This window comes from Lynx canadensis, chromosome X (assembly GCF_007474595.2).
Source record: "Lynx canadensis isolate LIC74 chromosome X, mLynCan4.pri.v2, whole genome shotgun sequence".
Lineage (NCBI taxonomy): Eukaryota > Metazoa > Chordata > Mammalia > Carnivora > Felidae > Lynx > Lynx canadensis.
This window is the reverse complement of record NC_044321.2, coordinates 104,246,971-104,264,909: the sequence shown is the minus strand read 5'-3', so window position 1 is coordinate 104,264,909 and position 17,939 is coordinate 104,246,971. Positions and strand designations below refer to the sequence as shown.

The 17,939-nt window shown below is 37.2% G+C and overlaps 1 protein-coding gene across 6 annotated transcripts in view; it reads left to right on the top strand.

Moving 5' to 3' along the window:
* Positions 1-17,939, top strand: part of SMARCA1 (SWI/SNF related, matrix associated, actin dependent regulator of chromatin, subfamily a, member 1) — a 71,886-nt gene that overhangs the window by 17,779 nt on the left and 36,168 nt on the right. For 4 of the 6 annotated variants that reach the window (XM_030306013.1, XM_030306017.1, XM_030306015.1 and 1 more), the window contains exons 10-17: positions 5,489-5,598; positions 6,934-7,160; positions 8,123-8,244; positions 10,801-10,836; positions 11,749-11,901; positions 14,199-14,331; positions 15,098-15,246; positions 16,010-16,129. In XM_030306013.1, the coding sequence (XP_030161873.1) occupies positions 5,489-5,598; positions 6,934-7,160; positions 8,123-8,244; positions 10,801-10,836; positions 11,749-11,901; positions 14,199-14,331; positions 15,098-15,246; positions 16,010-16,129 (1,050 nt within the window). The remainder of the gene's footprint in view (positions 1-5,488; positions 5,599-6,933; positions 7,161-8,122; positions 8,245-10,800; positions 10,837-11,748; positions 11,902-14,198; positions 14,332-15,097; positions 15,247-16,009; positions 16,130-17,939) is intronic. The other 2 variants (XM_030306014.1, XM_030306018.1) reach the window with 1 other exon arrangement.

Below are 17,939 nucleotides of genomic sequence, written 5' to 3'. Positions count from 1 at the left end.
CAGTCTCACTGCTTCTCCCAACCTTTCTGACAGCCTCTTTGGGAAATGAACTCCACTATATTCTCAGCCTGTCTCAAGATGGCATCAGTATTTTTCTAGTTCCCCAATGCCACTTCTTGTTAAAATAAAAAAAAAAATTTTTAACATTTATTCATTTTTGAAAGAGCATGAGTGTGGGAGGGGCAGAGAGAGAGGGAGACAGAATTTGAAGCAGGTTCCAGGCTCTGGGCTGTCAGCACAGAGCCCGACGCGGGGCTCGAACTCACAGACCGTGAGATCATGACCTGAGCCGAAGTTGGATGCTTAACCGACTGAGCCACTCAGGCGCCCCCTGCTTTTTTTTAATTAAAAAAATTTTTTTTAATTTTTTTTTTCAACGTTTATTTATTTTTTTTGGGACAGAGAGAGACAGAGCATGAACGGGGGAGGGGCAGAGAGAGAGGGAGACAGAATCGGAAACAGGCTTCAGGCTCTGAGCCATCAGCCCAGAGCCTGACACGGGGCTCGAACTCACGGACCGCGAGATCGTGACCTGGCTGAAGTCGGACGCTTAACCGACTGCGCCACCCAGGCGCCCCTAATTAAAAAAAAATTTTAATGTTTGTTCATTTTTTGAGAGAGACACAGAGCACGAGTGGGGGAGGGGCAGAGAGTGAGGGAAATAAAGAATCCAAAGCAGGCTCCAGGCTCTGAGCTGTCAGCACAGAGCCCAGCACAGGGCTCAAACTCACAAGCTGTGAGATCATGACCTAAGCTAAAGTCAGATGCCTAACAGACTGAGCCACCCAGATGCCCCCCCACCCATGCTACTTCTAAGCCACTGCTTTTCCACCATCATGTATAGAACTTCCTTTAAAGCTTAAGTTATGTTGCAGGTCCAACCTCTACCCATTCTCTTCTCTGTCATCTATTCATCCAGGTGACTCCCTCATATTTGTTAAAAACCAGTTTTCTGGGGCACCTGGGTAGCTCAGTCGGTTAAGCGTCTGAGTCTTGATTTCAGCTCAGGTCATGATCTCACGATTCGTGCGTTTGAGCCCTCATCAGGGCTCTCTCCCTCTCTCTCTGCCCCTCCTTTGCTCGCTCTCATTGTCTCTCTAAAATAAATAAATAAACTTAAGAAAAGACAACAATTTTCCATTCTTTGATAACAACTTCTTATGTCCTTTTAACTCCTTCATTCCTGTTATTCCTGCACTTTGTTACCATACAGAGACCTCTAGTCCTTGGACCCCTGTTTTTCTCCCCATCCATTACCTCTTTTCTGTTGTTACTTTTTTCTTAAAAGTTTTTTAAAATGTTTATTTTGAAGTGAGGGGAGGTGCAGAGAGAGGGGGACAGAGGATCTGAAATGGGCTCTGAGCTGACAGCAAAGAGCCCAGTGTGGGGCCCGAACCCACGAACTGCGAGATCATGACCTGAGCCAAAGTCAGACGCTTAACCGACTGAACCACCCAGGCACCCCAAAACCTTTATTTAAAAAAAGAAAAAAGTGAGGCACCTGGATGGCTCAGTTAAGTGTTCGACTTCGGTTTAGGTCATGATCTCGCGGTTCGTAGATTCGAGCTCTGCATCGGGCTCTGTGCTGATGGTGTGGTGTCTGCTTGAGATTTTGTGTCTCCTACTCTCTGACCCTCCCCTGCTTGTGCTGTCTGTCTCAAAAGTAAGTAAATTAATTAAAAACATTTTTTTAAAAAGATTTTATTTTTAAGTAATCTCTGTACCCAGCATGGGGCTCGAACTCACAACCTCAAGATCAAGAGTTGCATGCTCCACTGACTGAGCCAACCAGGCGCCCCTATGGTTACTTTTTTCTGTATCAGTGAACTGAGCCCATTTTCAATCTCTTGAATCACCCTTTTGCCAATACTCCCAAACTCTTTTTCTCTCTTGTCCATCTGTCATTTCTGCCCTGGAAACCCTAAACTAGAATACTATAACTGTCTCTGTCTTCTGGGTTTGAATTCTGCTTCTACCGTTTACTAGAAGAGTGACTTGCTCTATACTGGGGGCTTCTCAACACTGATAAAGAAGGTTATACAAGTGTATACGTTGGAACAACTCCAGATTTCATGTTCCGTAACATAAGCTGGGATTTGATGATGTCAGCAATCCTTCAACATGGCTGCCTATAACATTCTTTCCAATTTCCTATAACAACTATTTCAGACCTTCCCCAATCTCTCCAAGACTTCTATCATGGATACTCCCTCCCCTTCTCCTTTCTCAGCAGAGAAAATAGAAGTTATTAGGTAGGAACTCCTTCAAGGATATCCATCTTCCAAGGATATCTGCCTCTGTGTTTACCTTCTTTCTGAGTGGAAGAGGTGTTTTCTCTGGTCAGTGGCTAAGTCTTTCAGCATGAACCTTGGATCTCATTCATCTCTTCCTGTTTCCTTATGGACCTTTCCCCATTATTTATCATTCTTAATGACTGAATTTTCTGGCTCTCACTTTATATTGGCTCTTTTTTCTAACATGTAAACATGCTGAAGTATTTTAAAATCCAAACTCATACCCATACCCACCCACCCTCACAAATATACAAAATAGTACTCTCAACATTGTGTGTCTCTAGCTGAGATTCTGGTTTCTTCCCTTGATATCTCAGCTTCTTGAAAAATTAGTTTATATTCTCTGTGTCTACTACCTGATCTCCTGTTTACTCTTGAAACCGCTGACCACTGGCTTCTATCCATTCCACACAACTGAAACTTACCTTGCAAGGTCTTCAGTCATTTTCCAGTTGCTGAATTCAGGGTATACCTTTTGCTCAGTATTTTGTCTTTTCTGTACTGCTTAGCACTGCTAACCACTCCTGCATGAAACCATTTCCTACTTGGTTTCTGGGATACAGAGTGGATTTTCTCTTACCTTTTTGGCCATTCCTATCAGGCTCCTTTATGGGCTTTTCTTTCTCAGTCTGTCCCTGAAAGTTAAATGTTTTGTAGGGCTTTGTCTTTGACTTTCTTTTTCATATGTGCTCTCTCTGGGCATCCACTCCTGTGGTTTTAGTAACTACCTATCTATTTATAACTCCCAAGTTTCTCTCTCCATATTTCTTGCTGAGTTCCTACATATCCCACTGCCTTCTGAGTCTTTCTGACTAAATGTCTCACAGACAGTTTAAACTCTTAAGAACCTCTCTTAGACAAATGTAAGTGGCCCAAACCAGTAACCAGAAGTTGTCTTTTACTCTTTCCTTTTCTTTACCTCCCATAGATCTCTAATAATAATATCTGCTGTTTACTAACATCTACAGTTATTAAGGTCTACACAAGTACTACACAAATTTTCTCAGCAGCTTTTGAAATAGGTATCATTATCCTAATTTTAAAATGCTTGTCATATACATAGATCATAATTTTTTGATGAATGGATGAATAATAGTCTCGGAAAAGTTAAGGAACTTGTCTCAGCTCACAACAGCTAATCAGGGACTGAGCTGATGGTAGAATCAGCTTGATGTCGGTTTGAATTCGGCTTCTACCACTTACTGGCAAAATGACTTTGGTTAAGTTAATAAAATTGAAATAATCACATTCCCATTAAGGATGTATTGTAAGGATTTATTAGTCTTGTAAAGTTTATGGTGCAGTTTCTGGCACATTGCAGGTACTCTATAGATGGTAGTGCTATTATGTTCTTGTGATAGAATCTGTCTTGCAGGTATACACTGATTATTTCACCTTTTTTCTCTATTTATCTGTATCTTAACATTGAACCATTTTCTCTTCATGTATATATTTAACTATTTTGAAGAGGCCTACATCTTTATCTTACTTTTAGTGACTCTCTGATCCATACTCTGACTTCAGATTTCCTCTAAGATTTAAAAATCTTGCTGTTTCAGTTAGCATAATACCTTCTAGGTCCATTCATGTTGTCACAAATGTCAAGATTTCATCCTTTTTTATGGCTGAGTAACATTCCATCATGTGTGTATGTACACACACATATATGCACATATATACATATATCTTTATCTGTTCATCTATCGATGGACATCTGGGTGTTGCTTCTGTATCTTGGTTGTTGTAAATAATGTTGCAATAACTATAGGAGTGCATATATATTTTAAAATTAGTGTTTTCATTTTCTGTGGGTAAATACCCAGTAGTGGAATTATTGGATCATATGGTATTTCTATTTTTATTTTTTTGAGGAACCTCCATACTGTTTTCCACAGTGGCTACACCAATTTATATTCCCACCAATAGTGTATGAAGTTCCTTTTTCTCCACATTCTTGCCAGCACTTGATATTTCTTGTATTTTTGATATGAGCCATTCTGACAGGTGTAAAGTGATATCTCATTGCAGTTTTGGTTTGCATTTCCCTGATGATTAGTGTGTTGAGCATCTTTCATGTGTCTGTTAGCCATCTGTATGTCTTTTTTGGAAAAATGTATATTCCTTACCATCAAAATTATTCCTATACCAAATGAAAAAACAAATCTTGTATGACAACAGCTTTAAAACAAAAAAAAGATTCTTTTGGGGCACCTGAGTGGCTTAGTCAATTAAGCATCTGACTTATTTTTAATTAAAAAGTTTTTTTTAGAAAATTTATTCACTTTTGAGAGATGGAGAGAGACAGAGTGTGAGCAGGGGAGGGGCAGATAGAGAGGGAGACACAGAATCTGAAGCAGGCTCCACGCTCTGAGCTGTCAGTGCAGAGCCCAACGAAAGGCTTGAACCGATGGACCATAAGATCATGACCTGAGCCAAAGTTGGACACTTAATCGACTGAGCCACCCAGGCTCCCCAGTTAAACATCTGACTCTGGACCTCAGCTCAGGTCATAATCTCTTGGTATGTGAGACTGAGCCCCATGTCAGGCTCTGCGCTAACAGCACAGAGCCTGCTTGGGATTCTCTCTCTCTCTCTCTCTCTCTCTCTCTCTCTCTCTGCCCCTCCCCCACACTCACAGTTTCTGTCTCTCTCAAAATAAATAAATAAACTTTAAAAAGAGATTCTTTTATGACTATTCAGTAGTCAGTGATCTTGTTGTCTTTTTAATGTATTTTGGGCCATCAAATTAAGAATATCTAATTTAGGTTCCCTATTCCAATTTTATTTTTTTAAAATTTTTTAAATGTTTATTTTTGTGAGGGGGGAGGGGCAGGGAGAGGGGGAGGGGCAGAGAGAGAGGGAGACACAGAATCTGAAACAGGCTCTAGGCTCTGAGCTGTCAGCACAGAGCCTAACACTGGGCTTGAACCCAAGAACTGTGAGATCATGACCTGAGCTGAAGTCTGGCGCTCAACCAACTGAGCCACCTAGGCGACCCCCCCATTCTGATTTTCTAATGGGCCATTACTTGATTCTTTTTTACTGAGAATATTGGCATCTGGCATTGGTGGATGCCAGATTCTTTTCAGATTATGCATTGGGAAGTAAATTTCACACTAGGGTGTTGTCAATGAAAGATGTAGTTTATAATATTAGATATTTTATAAACTTTTATGAAAACTGTCACTTTTTAGGTTTTAAAACCATTTTTGTTACGTCGTATAAAAACTGATGTAGAGAAGAGCCTACCTCCTAAAAAGGAAATAAAGATTTACTTGGGACTGAGTAAGATGCAGCGAGAATGGTGAGCTATTTTGTTTCCATTAGCATTTATTTATGTATAAGGATTTATTAAAATTTAACTTTTTAGTGGTTCAGTTATACCTTTAGATCAAAACTTACATTTTATGTTTAAATGGCAAGTTAAGTAGTTCAAATATTTTAATAGAAAATTAGTGAATATTTTATTTAGCTTTTGGGAAAGCATGTCGGCCTTGAGTCTGTACACCTGTATTTGAATACAGTGCTTCGTCTCTTAGTAGCTATTTAGCTTGGGCAAATTCTATAACCTCAGTTTCTCTTCTGTAAAACAGGTATGATACTTAGCTTATGAGTTGATGTCAGGGTTAAAGAGGCTGATGTCACTTGCACGTTTGTTTGTTATTTTTGCTTTTTGCATCAGTGAAAATAGTAATAACCATAATAAGTAATAATAAGATGGATGAGAATAGTGATTGTGGGTATTACAAAAATAGAAGCTGAATCGGTTTGATAAGTACAAGCAAAGCAGGAAATTGACAAGAGAAGTCACAAGGAATCACAAATTAGATATGCTTATGTCATAATGCTGCTTAAAGAAGCAAAATGTTGCTTATATAAATAAAATCAGGTCACTTATAATATATAATGACTTCTCTACTACTGAGACCAGTATAGGGTAGTGGTGAAGAGTATATTTCTCTAGATTCAGACAAAAGACCAAACTCTGGCTTTGTCCCTTTTTGTGGTCCTGAGTAGGATGTTTCACTTCTCATAGCTGCCTGAATTTCCATTCGTAAAATGGGGGTGATTCTAGTACCTACCTCAGAGTTGTTGTGAAGATTTAACAAGATAATTTATAGAAAGCCCTTCCCATGATACCTGGCACTTTCACTCAGTGCAAGTTGGCTGTTACTATAATTAAATATTAATTACTGTTCAGGTGGATAAATAGGTCTGTTTTCATCTGGGTAAAGGTCAACAAAAGATAATGAAAAACATTTATAGATAAGAAAAAATGCCTTATGAATATAGATATAAGAAATTGTGATAGTTTTAAGCTCAAACAAGTAAAAGTTAGATGCCATCTTTCAGCAAATATTGTAGTTATTGAATAGTTAATTATCAGATACAGTTATCTGAATACTTATCAGCTAATGGCAATTTGTAGCAATGGATAAAGCAGGAGGAAACAGGTTTATGGGCAATGTGCACGTTAAAATGTTCAAAAGTTTCTTGATTTTAGCGATCAGATTTAGTCTCAAAGTCAGACCTGTTGTTTATATTTAAATAGGACTCAATGCTGATCACCAAAGGGATATTGCTTGATGCCATTAAACCTTTCTAATAATCAATGATTAATTATAGTTTAAAATTTTAGGTATACAAAAATCCTGATGAAAGATATTGATGTGTTAAACTCTGCTGGCAAGATGGACAAGATGCGACTCTTAAACATTCTGATGCAGCTTCGAAAGTGTTGTAATCATCCTTACCTGTTTGATGGTGCTGAACCTGGCCCACCTTATACCACTGATGAGCACATTGTCAGCAATAGTGGTAAAATGGTAGTTCTTGATAAACTCTTGGCCAAACTGAAAGAACAGGGTGAGTTACAAATCTATACATTCACTTGAAATGACTGTATTAGTGACTTGTGTATAAATAATATTTTGCGTATTTACTCATCATCCATTCATTCAGCAAACATTGTTGAGTACTTATTATTTGCTAGGAATTTTCCTATGGGCTGGGTGTACAAAGATGTGTAAGACAACAGTCTTTGCCTTGGAGAAACTCATAGTGTAGTGAAGAGGAATAGTTGCAATTTGTAAGTTGAGATGCTGGGAGTAATAAGTAAGTAATAAGTAAGTTGAGATACTGGGAGTTGGGGAAATCTTCACAAAGACAACATTTGAAGTTAAGCACTGGAGAATGTGTAGGAGTAACTCATGGGGAAAAGGAAGGGAAACATTATCTAGGGCAATGAAACAGCAGTGTGAAAATAGGGAATGCAGAGCTTATGGTATTTGGGTACAGTGGTAGTTGATGAATCTGGAAAGTTGGATGGGCCAGATTATAGAAGGCCTTTTAAGCATGCTTTAAGGACTTTGGACCACTTGGAAGGTGAGGAGGGGGTTTGTCCTAGAAGATTTTGCTGTGTCAGCTGGCACGATCAGACTTCTATGTTTGAAGGAGAACCTTGGAAGCAGTATGTGGGTTCCACTGAGGATGACAGATGAGAAACAGGAGACTAGTTGGGAGACTACTGCAGTAGTCTAGTGAAAGGTGGTGTGGACCATCACTCATCCTTGGGACAGAATAAAGGAAGACTTTAAATAATCTCAGTATGTGTGGAGGGTTTTGAAGTCCTTAAAAATGCATAACTCAGCAATGCATAATTCTGTATAGCATTCCTTGAAGGTTGTGTGTGTGTGCATGTGTGTGTTTTGTGGAGTGTTCAGGCACTATGCATTTTTATTACATGTGATGTTTACTTTTATTTTTGTAAGTTTCAAATTAGTTTTACACAAATTGAATAACTTGCTCTTTGGGGGGAAATGTTTTAGGTTCAAGGGTTCTCATTTTTAGCCAGATGACTCGCTTGCTGGACATTCTGGAGGATTATTGTATGTGGCGTGGTTATGAGTACTGTCGACTGGATGGACAAACCCCACATGAAGAAAGAGAGGTGAGGAAAAAAAAACTTCAAATTCAGAGTTCAGTTAATCCATATTTTTCATCATTCAGTAGTTTTGAACTTTGACTTTTTTTTTTAAGCTAGGTGCATTGAATTTCTCACTAACACCTCTCTCTCTCTGTCTGAGATCTTCAGTTTGGCTCCCATTACACTGACTCTTCACAAATCATCCTTTTCAAGATCGTCAAAGACATCTTTACTTATCTAAAGGACATTGTACCATTATACCCTTACCTCCTCTAACCACTGCTATCTCTAACCTTTTGATTACTGTTTCTCATCCTACTTTTTAACTTCTGATTCTGTATCTTATTTTTCTTGATTTCCTTCCTACAGTAGACCCTCGCCATTTTGGAGTTTAACAGTTGAGATTTTTCTAGTTTATTAGCAACCCTAAAGACTCATGAAACAGTAATTTGTAAAGGGAATAATCTCAGTGTTAGAGAGATTTTTTTAAAACTGAAATTGGGGGGCGCCTGGGTGGCGCAGTCGGTTAAGCGTCCGACTTCAGCCAGGTCACGATCTCGCAGTCTGTGAGTTCGAGCCCCGCGTCGGGCTCTGGGCTGATGGCTCAGAGCCTGGAGCCTGTTTCCGATTCTGTGTCTCCCTCTCTCTCTGCCCCTCCCCTGTTCATGCTCTGTCTCTCTCTGTCCCAAAAATAAATAAACGTTGAAAAAAAAATTTTTTTTAAAAAAACTGAAATTGGATAAGCATAGGTATAGGTGCTTATCATGCATTTGGATCTTGGAATACTAAAAGGTTGGTGTACAGGAATGAGTCACTTAGCTAGTGAGGAAGGCTAACTAGCACCCAGTATCTTTCTCAGCCTGTAAGAATTCCCAAAAGGAATTATTAACAGATCTTTAGATTATCCCTCCTGAATGTCATGGGTCTAATGTAAAGCACTTTCTTGGGGGGAGGAGGGCTTTGCTAATTTATCTTCTTTTTTCTGTGGTCCTTCAAGGCTATGTCTTTGACTTCTCTTTTAAGTCTATTCTCCTGCTCTGGGCAAAGATTGTGATTTCATGGTATAGTGGAAAATGCATTGAACTTGGTTTCAGAAGACCTAAATTTTAACACCAACTCCACCACTTTGTAGTATATGCAAGCTATTTAATTCTCTGAGCCTCAGTATTTTTAACTGTATTATTAGGGTAATGTTCATACCTAGGCTTCTTTTTTTCTGATAATGTTGTGAGGATCATTGGATATAATAGATGTGAGTATAGTTTTTAAACTGTGTCATGCAGGATACACTGTCAGGAAATTGCACACAGGCCTTTTACCTCAACTTTAGGGCCCCATCTCAGGCTACAAAGACTCTTAGTTCATGTCTCTTTCCTTCCATAGCTTCAGTGAACACTGTCCCTTGTGTGCTTACTTATGGAAGCTTGGTTCATAGCATAGGATAGGGCCTATAGCAGACACACAGGCTCTTTTAATATTCAGGGTTAACCTGCTACCCATTGATAACATTTGCAAATAATGGGTGTCTCAAAGTTTACACTGATCCCTGATCTATAATAGTTTACTTTAGTAGTTTACTAACTATAGTAGTTAGACTTTAGATACAGCAAAGCAGAGCTGTTTTTTTTTTTTTTTGGAAATGCCCCCCTTTCCCATTATACTGCTGTCCACATAATCATTTCATCTATTTCCCTAGTAAGGAGGAAATGACCATATTTGATTCATTACTTTCATTATTTGCCAGCTGTTAACAGTTCTTTTTCAGTAGTTCTCAGATTTGCCCTTCAGTGTTACAGGTAAATTCAGCTAGCTAAGACTCTGGTCATTGTCTGACTCATTTCCTATAACCTTTACTTAATTGGCCTCCTCACTGTTATAGGGAAAGGATATAACATTTGTCAAGCAGCTACTTGAAGCTAGGCAATGTATAGTTCCAACTGAATTCTTCTAGCATTCCAGTAAAGTATAATTTTCTGGTATAATTTTCTCCACTTGAAACTGTCTCAGAGAGGTTAAATGCTTGCTTAGAAACACATGTGTAATGAATGATAATGATTCACACCAGGTTTTTGCTATTTCCTCTACACCAAATTGCCTCTCACTACACCATGCTGCTTTCTACACTGCCCCCTCTACATGCTATATGGACTGCGGCAGTGAGTGTCACCTCTGCTGCAACTTTTGACCATGCCATTCCATTCATTAAAAATATAACTTCCTGTATTTTCTGATTATGAAAGTAATATATGATTGCTGAAGGAAATTTGCAAAATAAAAGTATTTCTGGCCAATCTCTTCTTGTATATATAACATATATAAGTAATTGCTGTTAAATTATATATACTATATATGAAGTTTGGTAACATTTTACTTAGCATTATGTTGTACTTTCCTATATCAGTAATAAAATTTATTGTAAATAATTTAAGTATAATATATATCCAGTGGACGTACTATAAATGATCTATTCCCCAATTGTTGATCATTTAGGTTGTTTCCAATTTTTCACTATTATAAATAATGCTAAAGTGAAAGTCCTTATACATAAATCTTTGTGCACATTTCTGATTATTTCCTTAGGATAAATTCCTAGAAGTGGAATTACTGGGTCAAAGGGTATGAACATTTTTAAGACTCTTGATGCATATTGCCAAATTGCTTTCCAGAAAGGTTGTACCAATTTACACTCCCTGCAGCAATGTATGAGAGTGCCCGTCTCACCGCCCCCTCGTCAACATTGAGTATTATCATTTTTTTAATCTTCAAAAAATGGTATTATGTTTTAATTTGCATTTATTTGTTTACTAGTGAGATTGAACATTATTTTTGTATTTATTAGCCATTTGTATTTGTTCTTCTGTGAGTTGTCTGTTTTTTCTTTTTGCTCATTTTTCTATTGGGGTCTTAGTGTTTTCTTTCTAATTAATTTGTATGAGATCTTTATATAGTTCAGATGTTAGCATCCCATTAATTGTTAAGACTCTTTACTAAATATCCCTGGATTACCTTCCTGAATTTCCTCATTACTTCCCTGTTTACCCCTTTTCATGATATGGAAATAAATCTACTTAGCCTCCCCTTTTATCCATTGCTCTCATTTGCATCCTGAACCTTTTTCTCTCTTGGCTGATCTTCTAAACTATACCTTCCTTATTAATCCTATATAAAGTAATGGGAATGAAGTTGAGATAGCTGACATTTTACTTCCTAGATATTTTTCAGTTCTCAATTAAAACATATTCACTATTATTACTTTAAATAAAATATTTATTACTTTGTGCAGTTGTTCTGAGTTTGTCTCTATTGATGTAAGCTTCTAAAGATTAGGAACTTTATGTAATATACTTTCTACAGTAATTCACAAAGTACAATATATAGGCATTTGCTTTAATATTTTTGAGATGGAAGAATATTATAAAGTGGGGTTTTGTAAATGCATGTTAAAAATGTTTCTTTCTTAAGGACTGTGGTAATAAAATGTTATTTTTTCTCTCTTTTTCTTTCATCTCCTATGTCAATTTAAAAAAGGAAGCAATAGAGGCCTTTAATGTTCCTAATAGTAGTAAATTCATCTTTATGCTGAGTACCAGAGCTGGGGGTCTCGGAATTAACTTGGCAAGTGCTGATGTGGTTATACTATATGATTCAGACTGGAATCCACAGGTTGATCTACAAGCTATGGTTAGTAATCTTCAATGACGCCAGACATTTATCTTAGCTCAGAATGTTATTGTTAATATATACAGCACAGACATAAATAATGATAAAAGGGTAACTATTTTTTGGGAGGTTTTCAAGATGTTGAAATAGATTATCCTGGGAAACAAAAGATACTGTGCCAGTTGCAAAACAAAAAAGGAAACAAAAACAAACACACATATACCCCAGACCCAATGATAGTATTTGTGTGTTTATTTTGACTTTTATCATGAAACAGTAATATTTTTCCCCACTCCTGAATATTGAAGGGGACATATACGTACGTCTTAATGAAAAGGGTTAAAAAGTCAATCTGTCAGTATTAATTCTGCTTAATATGTAAATATATTAAAATCCTTAGCACTGAAATTGGGAGAGATATGATTTTACCTTTTGTAATAAAACATTTGAGGTGAGGAGGTAAAAAGGTAACAAAACAATATATTCCAGGAAAATGTTTGCTACCTAAGGATAGCATTAGAAACGATCCTACCCTTTTGGGGCACCTGGGTGGCTCCTTTGGTTAAGCATCTGGCTCTGTGATGAGCTTGGAACCTGGTTAAGATTCTCTGCCCCTGTCTCCTTCTGCCTCTCTCCTGCTTGCATGTGTGCACACACACACTCTTTCTCTCTCAAACAAAACTAAACTATCCTACTCTTTAAAAAATTTTTCAAGGAGCTATTTCTCTTGCTTTTCATCATGGTGTCATTTACTAAATTAGAGCTACATCTGTCAGTGTGACTCACATTTTAAGATAAAGAAATTTAATTTCAGAAGTACAAAGATGCAAAACAGCTATGCACTCAAAATCCCAATAAATTATGGGATAATTTATTCTCTTTGGAAGCGATTAAAGTCATGTCAATGAGGCATAGCTTAGAAGTTCTTCCTTTTTTATTAAAATTTTTTTAACATTTATTTATTTTTGAGACAGAGAGAGATAGAGCATGAACGGGGTGGGTCAGAGAGAGAGGGAGACACAGAATCCGAAACAGGCTCCAGGCTCTGAGCTGTCAGCACAGAGCCCGATACGGGGCTCGAACTCACTGGCCGCGAGATCATGACCTGAGCTGAAGTCGGACACTTAGCCAACTGAGCCACCCAGGCGCCCCAAGTTCTTCCTTTTTTAAAAATGTATTTATATATTTGTATTTATATTTTTTGAGGCCAAAACTCAGGAGTGCACCCACCACCTTCTTTTTTTTTTTTTTTTATAATAGAGAATCGAAACATATTGACCATCAGGACATTTTTATTTTTATATTTTTAATGTTTACTTTTGAGAGAGAGAGAGAGAGAGAGAGAGAGAGAGAGAGAGAGAGCACGAGTGGGGGAGGGGCAGAGTGAGAGGGAGACACAGAATCTGAAGCAGACTCGAGGCTCTGAGCTATCAGCACGGATCCTGATGTGGAGCTCGAACCCATGAACCATGAGATCATGACGTGAGCCGAAGTCGGACGCTTAACCAACTGAACCACCCAGACACCCCTAGCAGCTTCTGTGTTTTAAAGACACTTCCCTAGCTATTTTTATATAATCAGTACTTGCCATCTGTCACCTTTACCAACTATAAATCATAGGACTAATTCTAGACCATTATATAGTAAGGATTTTAATATACCATTAATTTTTATGACCCTTTACATCCCTGAATTGCCTCCATAAACAGAAGGAACTGTGTGATGATGAGATAAAGCTAACTTTGCCACCACAGCAACCCTTGATAATTACTTTGCCCCTCACAAAATTTCTTGCTAGTGGGGAAGATGTTTGTATTTAGTGGCGTAAATTTATTTAATAAACTCCCTCTAGTCCTCATCTTACAGGGGCTTTGGCTGTTGTCTTTCTGGAAGTTTTCCATTAATGGTATAGTATAATATTTGCAGATTTTTTTGGTCACAGTGATCTGTAGATATTCTTAATATTCATCATCTTCCTTTTTTAAAGCTTATTTACTTTTGAGAGAGAGAGTGAACACAGAAAGGGCAGAGAGAGAGGGAGAGAGAGAGAGAATCCCAAGCAGGCTCCGTGCTATCAGTGTGGAGCCCAGTGTGGGGCTTGATCCCATGAACTGTGAGATCATGACTTGAGCCGAAATCAAGAGTCAGACACTCAACTGACTGAGTCACCACCACCTCTCATCATCCTTCTTTAAAAAGTGACAGGTCTAGAGAGCTCAGAAACTAATTTTATATCCAGCATTTTATAGCATATGATGGCTATACTATATATTTTATCCAGAATACCCAATATCTTACAGTAGGATTCTTTCTACTAGGATCGAGCACATCGTATTGGTCAGAAGAAGCCAGTACGTGTGTTCCGTCTCATCACTGACAACACTGTTGAAGAAAGGATTGTAGAAAGAGCAGAGATAAAACTGAGACTTGACTCAATTGTTATACAACAAGGTATTTAAACATATAAACTTAATTAGGTGTTTTTTTGCAAAAACACATGCAATTTTCTTTAAAGGAGATTACTTTTAAAGTTGACAAAAATATGCAAATTTAGAGGAAAAAAGTCAGTTTTTTTAATAAGTGCTAATTTAAATCTTTCTAATTTAAAGCCTTGCATTCAGTAATGTATGGAGTAGATAGTTGAACATCACTACCTTCTAGGTGAATGCCAATGGCATGTCTTCTGAAGATTCTGATATTAAGCAGCAGTTAAAATGTCTAGGTTAAAACATTTTAAGCAGGTATTAGGGAGTGCCTGTTGGTGGAAAGAAATTTTGATCTGAAAAATGAAGTTTGAACATGAAAAAATATTTCTGTTCTTCTGAGTTTTAGAGTCACATCTGTCAGTGTGACTCACATTTTAAGATAAAGAAATTTAATTTCAGAAGTACAAAGATGCAAAATAGCTTTGCACTCAAAATCCCAATAAATTATGGGATAATTTACTATTTTTGGAAGCAATTAAAATGTCAGTGAGGCATAGCTTAGAAGTTCTTCCTTTTTTAAAAATTAGAATTTTACAGAAAAACTTCTATTGAAATAGAAGGTATGGTAGAAGAAAAATTGGTAGGGCTGTCCATTAATATAACTTTAAAGTTCACTAATTGTTCTTTCTCATAAAGCTTGACTTATGGTTAAATGTGGTAGTGTCTGGTTAGAACTATGATGCTGTGCTTTCTCTGGAATATAATTGAAAATACACAACTTTTATTATTAGGAAGACTCATTGACCAACAGTCTAATAAGCTGGCAAAAGAGGAAATGTTGCAAATGATACGTCATGGAGCCACCCATGTTTTTGCTTCTAAAGAAAGTGAGCTGACAGATGAAGATATTACAACTCTCCTAGAAAGAGGGGAAAAGAAGGTTTGTTAAAATGGCATTTGTTTTCATGATGAATTGCTTTAACATCAACATACTTCGGCATGCTTCTTGTATTTTCATCATTTCAAATGCATGTTTAAAATAATTCCTGTTTTAAGGATTTGTAGATTGATATCCAGAGGTGGTTTAGGGTTTTTTAGTTTAGTTTTTGGCGATAAACACTAAGAAGTAGAGTTTAAAATTGAGTGACCTTATACCTTATTTTTATTGAAAATGATGTTGATATTTACTTAAAAGCCAAATAAATTTCATTTTTAATCACATCTATCAGGACCACATTTTTACAACTCCCATTTTTTTGCACTGTATTAGAAATTATCTACTGATAAATTGCATTGAATGAAAATCTCTTGTGAACATTTCATGAAATATTAAAGGATCATTTGTTAAAGTCTAATAAGCTGTTTCAGAATATTATAGTTTTGTGTTGAATTTATCTCTTTTATTTTAAAAATTATGGATAATTTCAAATATAAGTAAGAGTAGACTAAAATCAAAGTGTGACTACATCTTCAGTGATAAAAGATTTTAAAGAAAGCCTAATAGAGAATACTTGAATAACCATTTAAATATTTAAAATACTTGAAGTTAAATTTATATTCACTTAATGTTAGCATTGTATTCTTACCTTGTAAATTAACCGATTGGATATTTCATGTCGAAACCTGACTTCTAAAAAGAGAGTCCACAGATTTTTATAAGCAGTTCAGTGATAATTTTCTAATTTCAATGTATTGAACTTTAGACCGCAGAGATGAATGAACGCTTGCAGAAAATGGGAGAATCTTCTCTGAGAAATTTTAGAATGGACACTGAACAAAGTTTGTACAAGTTTGAAGGAGAAGATTATAGAGAAAAACAGAAGGTAACCTTTTACCTTAATCATTAGACTCTCAAATTAGCATTTCTCCCCATAACCATTATTAAAAAACACTGGCAGGGGAGCCTCGCTGGCTCAGTCAGAAGCGTATGCGACTCTTGGTCTTGGGGTTGTGAGTTCAAGCCTCATGTTGGGTGTAGAGATTACTTAAAAAAATAAATAAAATTAAAATGATAATAAAATAACCACTGGCACTTAACTCTTACAGTGCTCTGCTATGGAGTAAAATTTGCTGTAAATCAGAAGATCTCATGCAAGTGTTATCTTTTAATATATTCTGCTAGGTTATTAGTACCATAATCTTCATCATTGTATTTGCTGCTGTTGCTACTGCTACTCTTGTTTTTGAGAAGCAGTGTAGGATTGTGGTTGAGTTCCTGGATTCTGAAGCTGAAATCCCAACTGTGTCACTAATTGACTTTGGGTACTCATTTTTCTCCCCTGTCAAATTGAGGGTACAGTAATGCACTGTATGGACAACAAGAGTCCTTTTAGAAAGTGGAGTTTTACTTATTTTGTTTAAAATTATGGCTATAACTAAATTAAAAAAATTTTTTTAACGTTTATTTATCATTGAGAGACCGAGAGAGACAGAGCATGTGCATGGGAGGGGCAGAGAGAGGAGGACACACGGAATCTGAAACAGGCTGCAGGCTCTGAGCTGTTAGCACAGAGCCTGATGTGGGGCTCGAACTCACAAATCGGGAGACCATGACCTGAGCTGAAGTCAGACACTCAACAGACTGAGCCACCCAGGCGCCCCATAACTAAAATTTTTTAAATTTTTTTAACTTAAAAAATTTTTTTAAATATTTATTTATTTTTGAGAGAAAGAGTGTGAGCAGGGGAGGGGCAGAGAGAGGGAGACACAGAATCCAAAGCAGGCTCCAAGTTCTGAGCTATCAGCACAGAACCTGATGTGGGGCTCGAACCTAGGAACTGTGAGAGAGAGCATGACCTGAACTGAAGTTAAATGTTTGACTGAGTGAGCCACCCAGGTGCCCCTAAATTTTTTTAAATTTTAAATGACTTTAGACTTCATTACAAAAAATAATATGGAGTTCACATGTATCCTTCACTCAGCTTCCCCTAATGTTAACAATTTACATGATCATAGTACAATTATCAAGTCCAGGAAATAAACACATTTTCTCCCTAATGTTCTTTCTCTGTTCTAGGAAATACAATCCAGGGTCTCAACATTGCAATTTTTAAAAATGGAGCTTTATTTAAAAAAAATTTATTTTAATGTTTATTTATTTTTGAGAAAGGGAGACAGACAGAGACAGAGCATAAGCAGGGGAGGGGCAGTGAGAGAGAGGGAGACACAGAATCCAAAGGAGTCTCCAAGAGCCCAATGTGGGGCTTGAACCCATGAACCATGAGATCATGACCTGAGCCGAAGTTGGACGCTTACCTGACTGAGCCACCCAGCCACCCCTGAAGCCTTAAAGAGCAGTTTAGATTCACAGCAAAATCAAGCAGAAAATGCAAAGAGTTCCCATATTCTCCTTGCCCCAAACAAACATAGCCTACTGCACTACCAGTTTCCCATATCAGAGTGGTATATTTGTTAAAATTGAACTGACACTGATACATCATTATCATTCAAAGTCCATCTTTTATGTTAGAGTTCACTATTGGTGTTATACATTCTGTGGGTATGGATAAATGTATGATGACATGTATCCACCATTAGAGTATCATGCAGAATAGTTTCACTGCCCTAAAAGTCCTTGGTACACTACCTATTCATTTCTCTGTCTCTACAGCCTCTGGCAACCACTGATCTTTG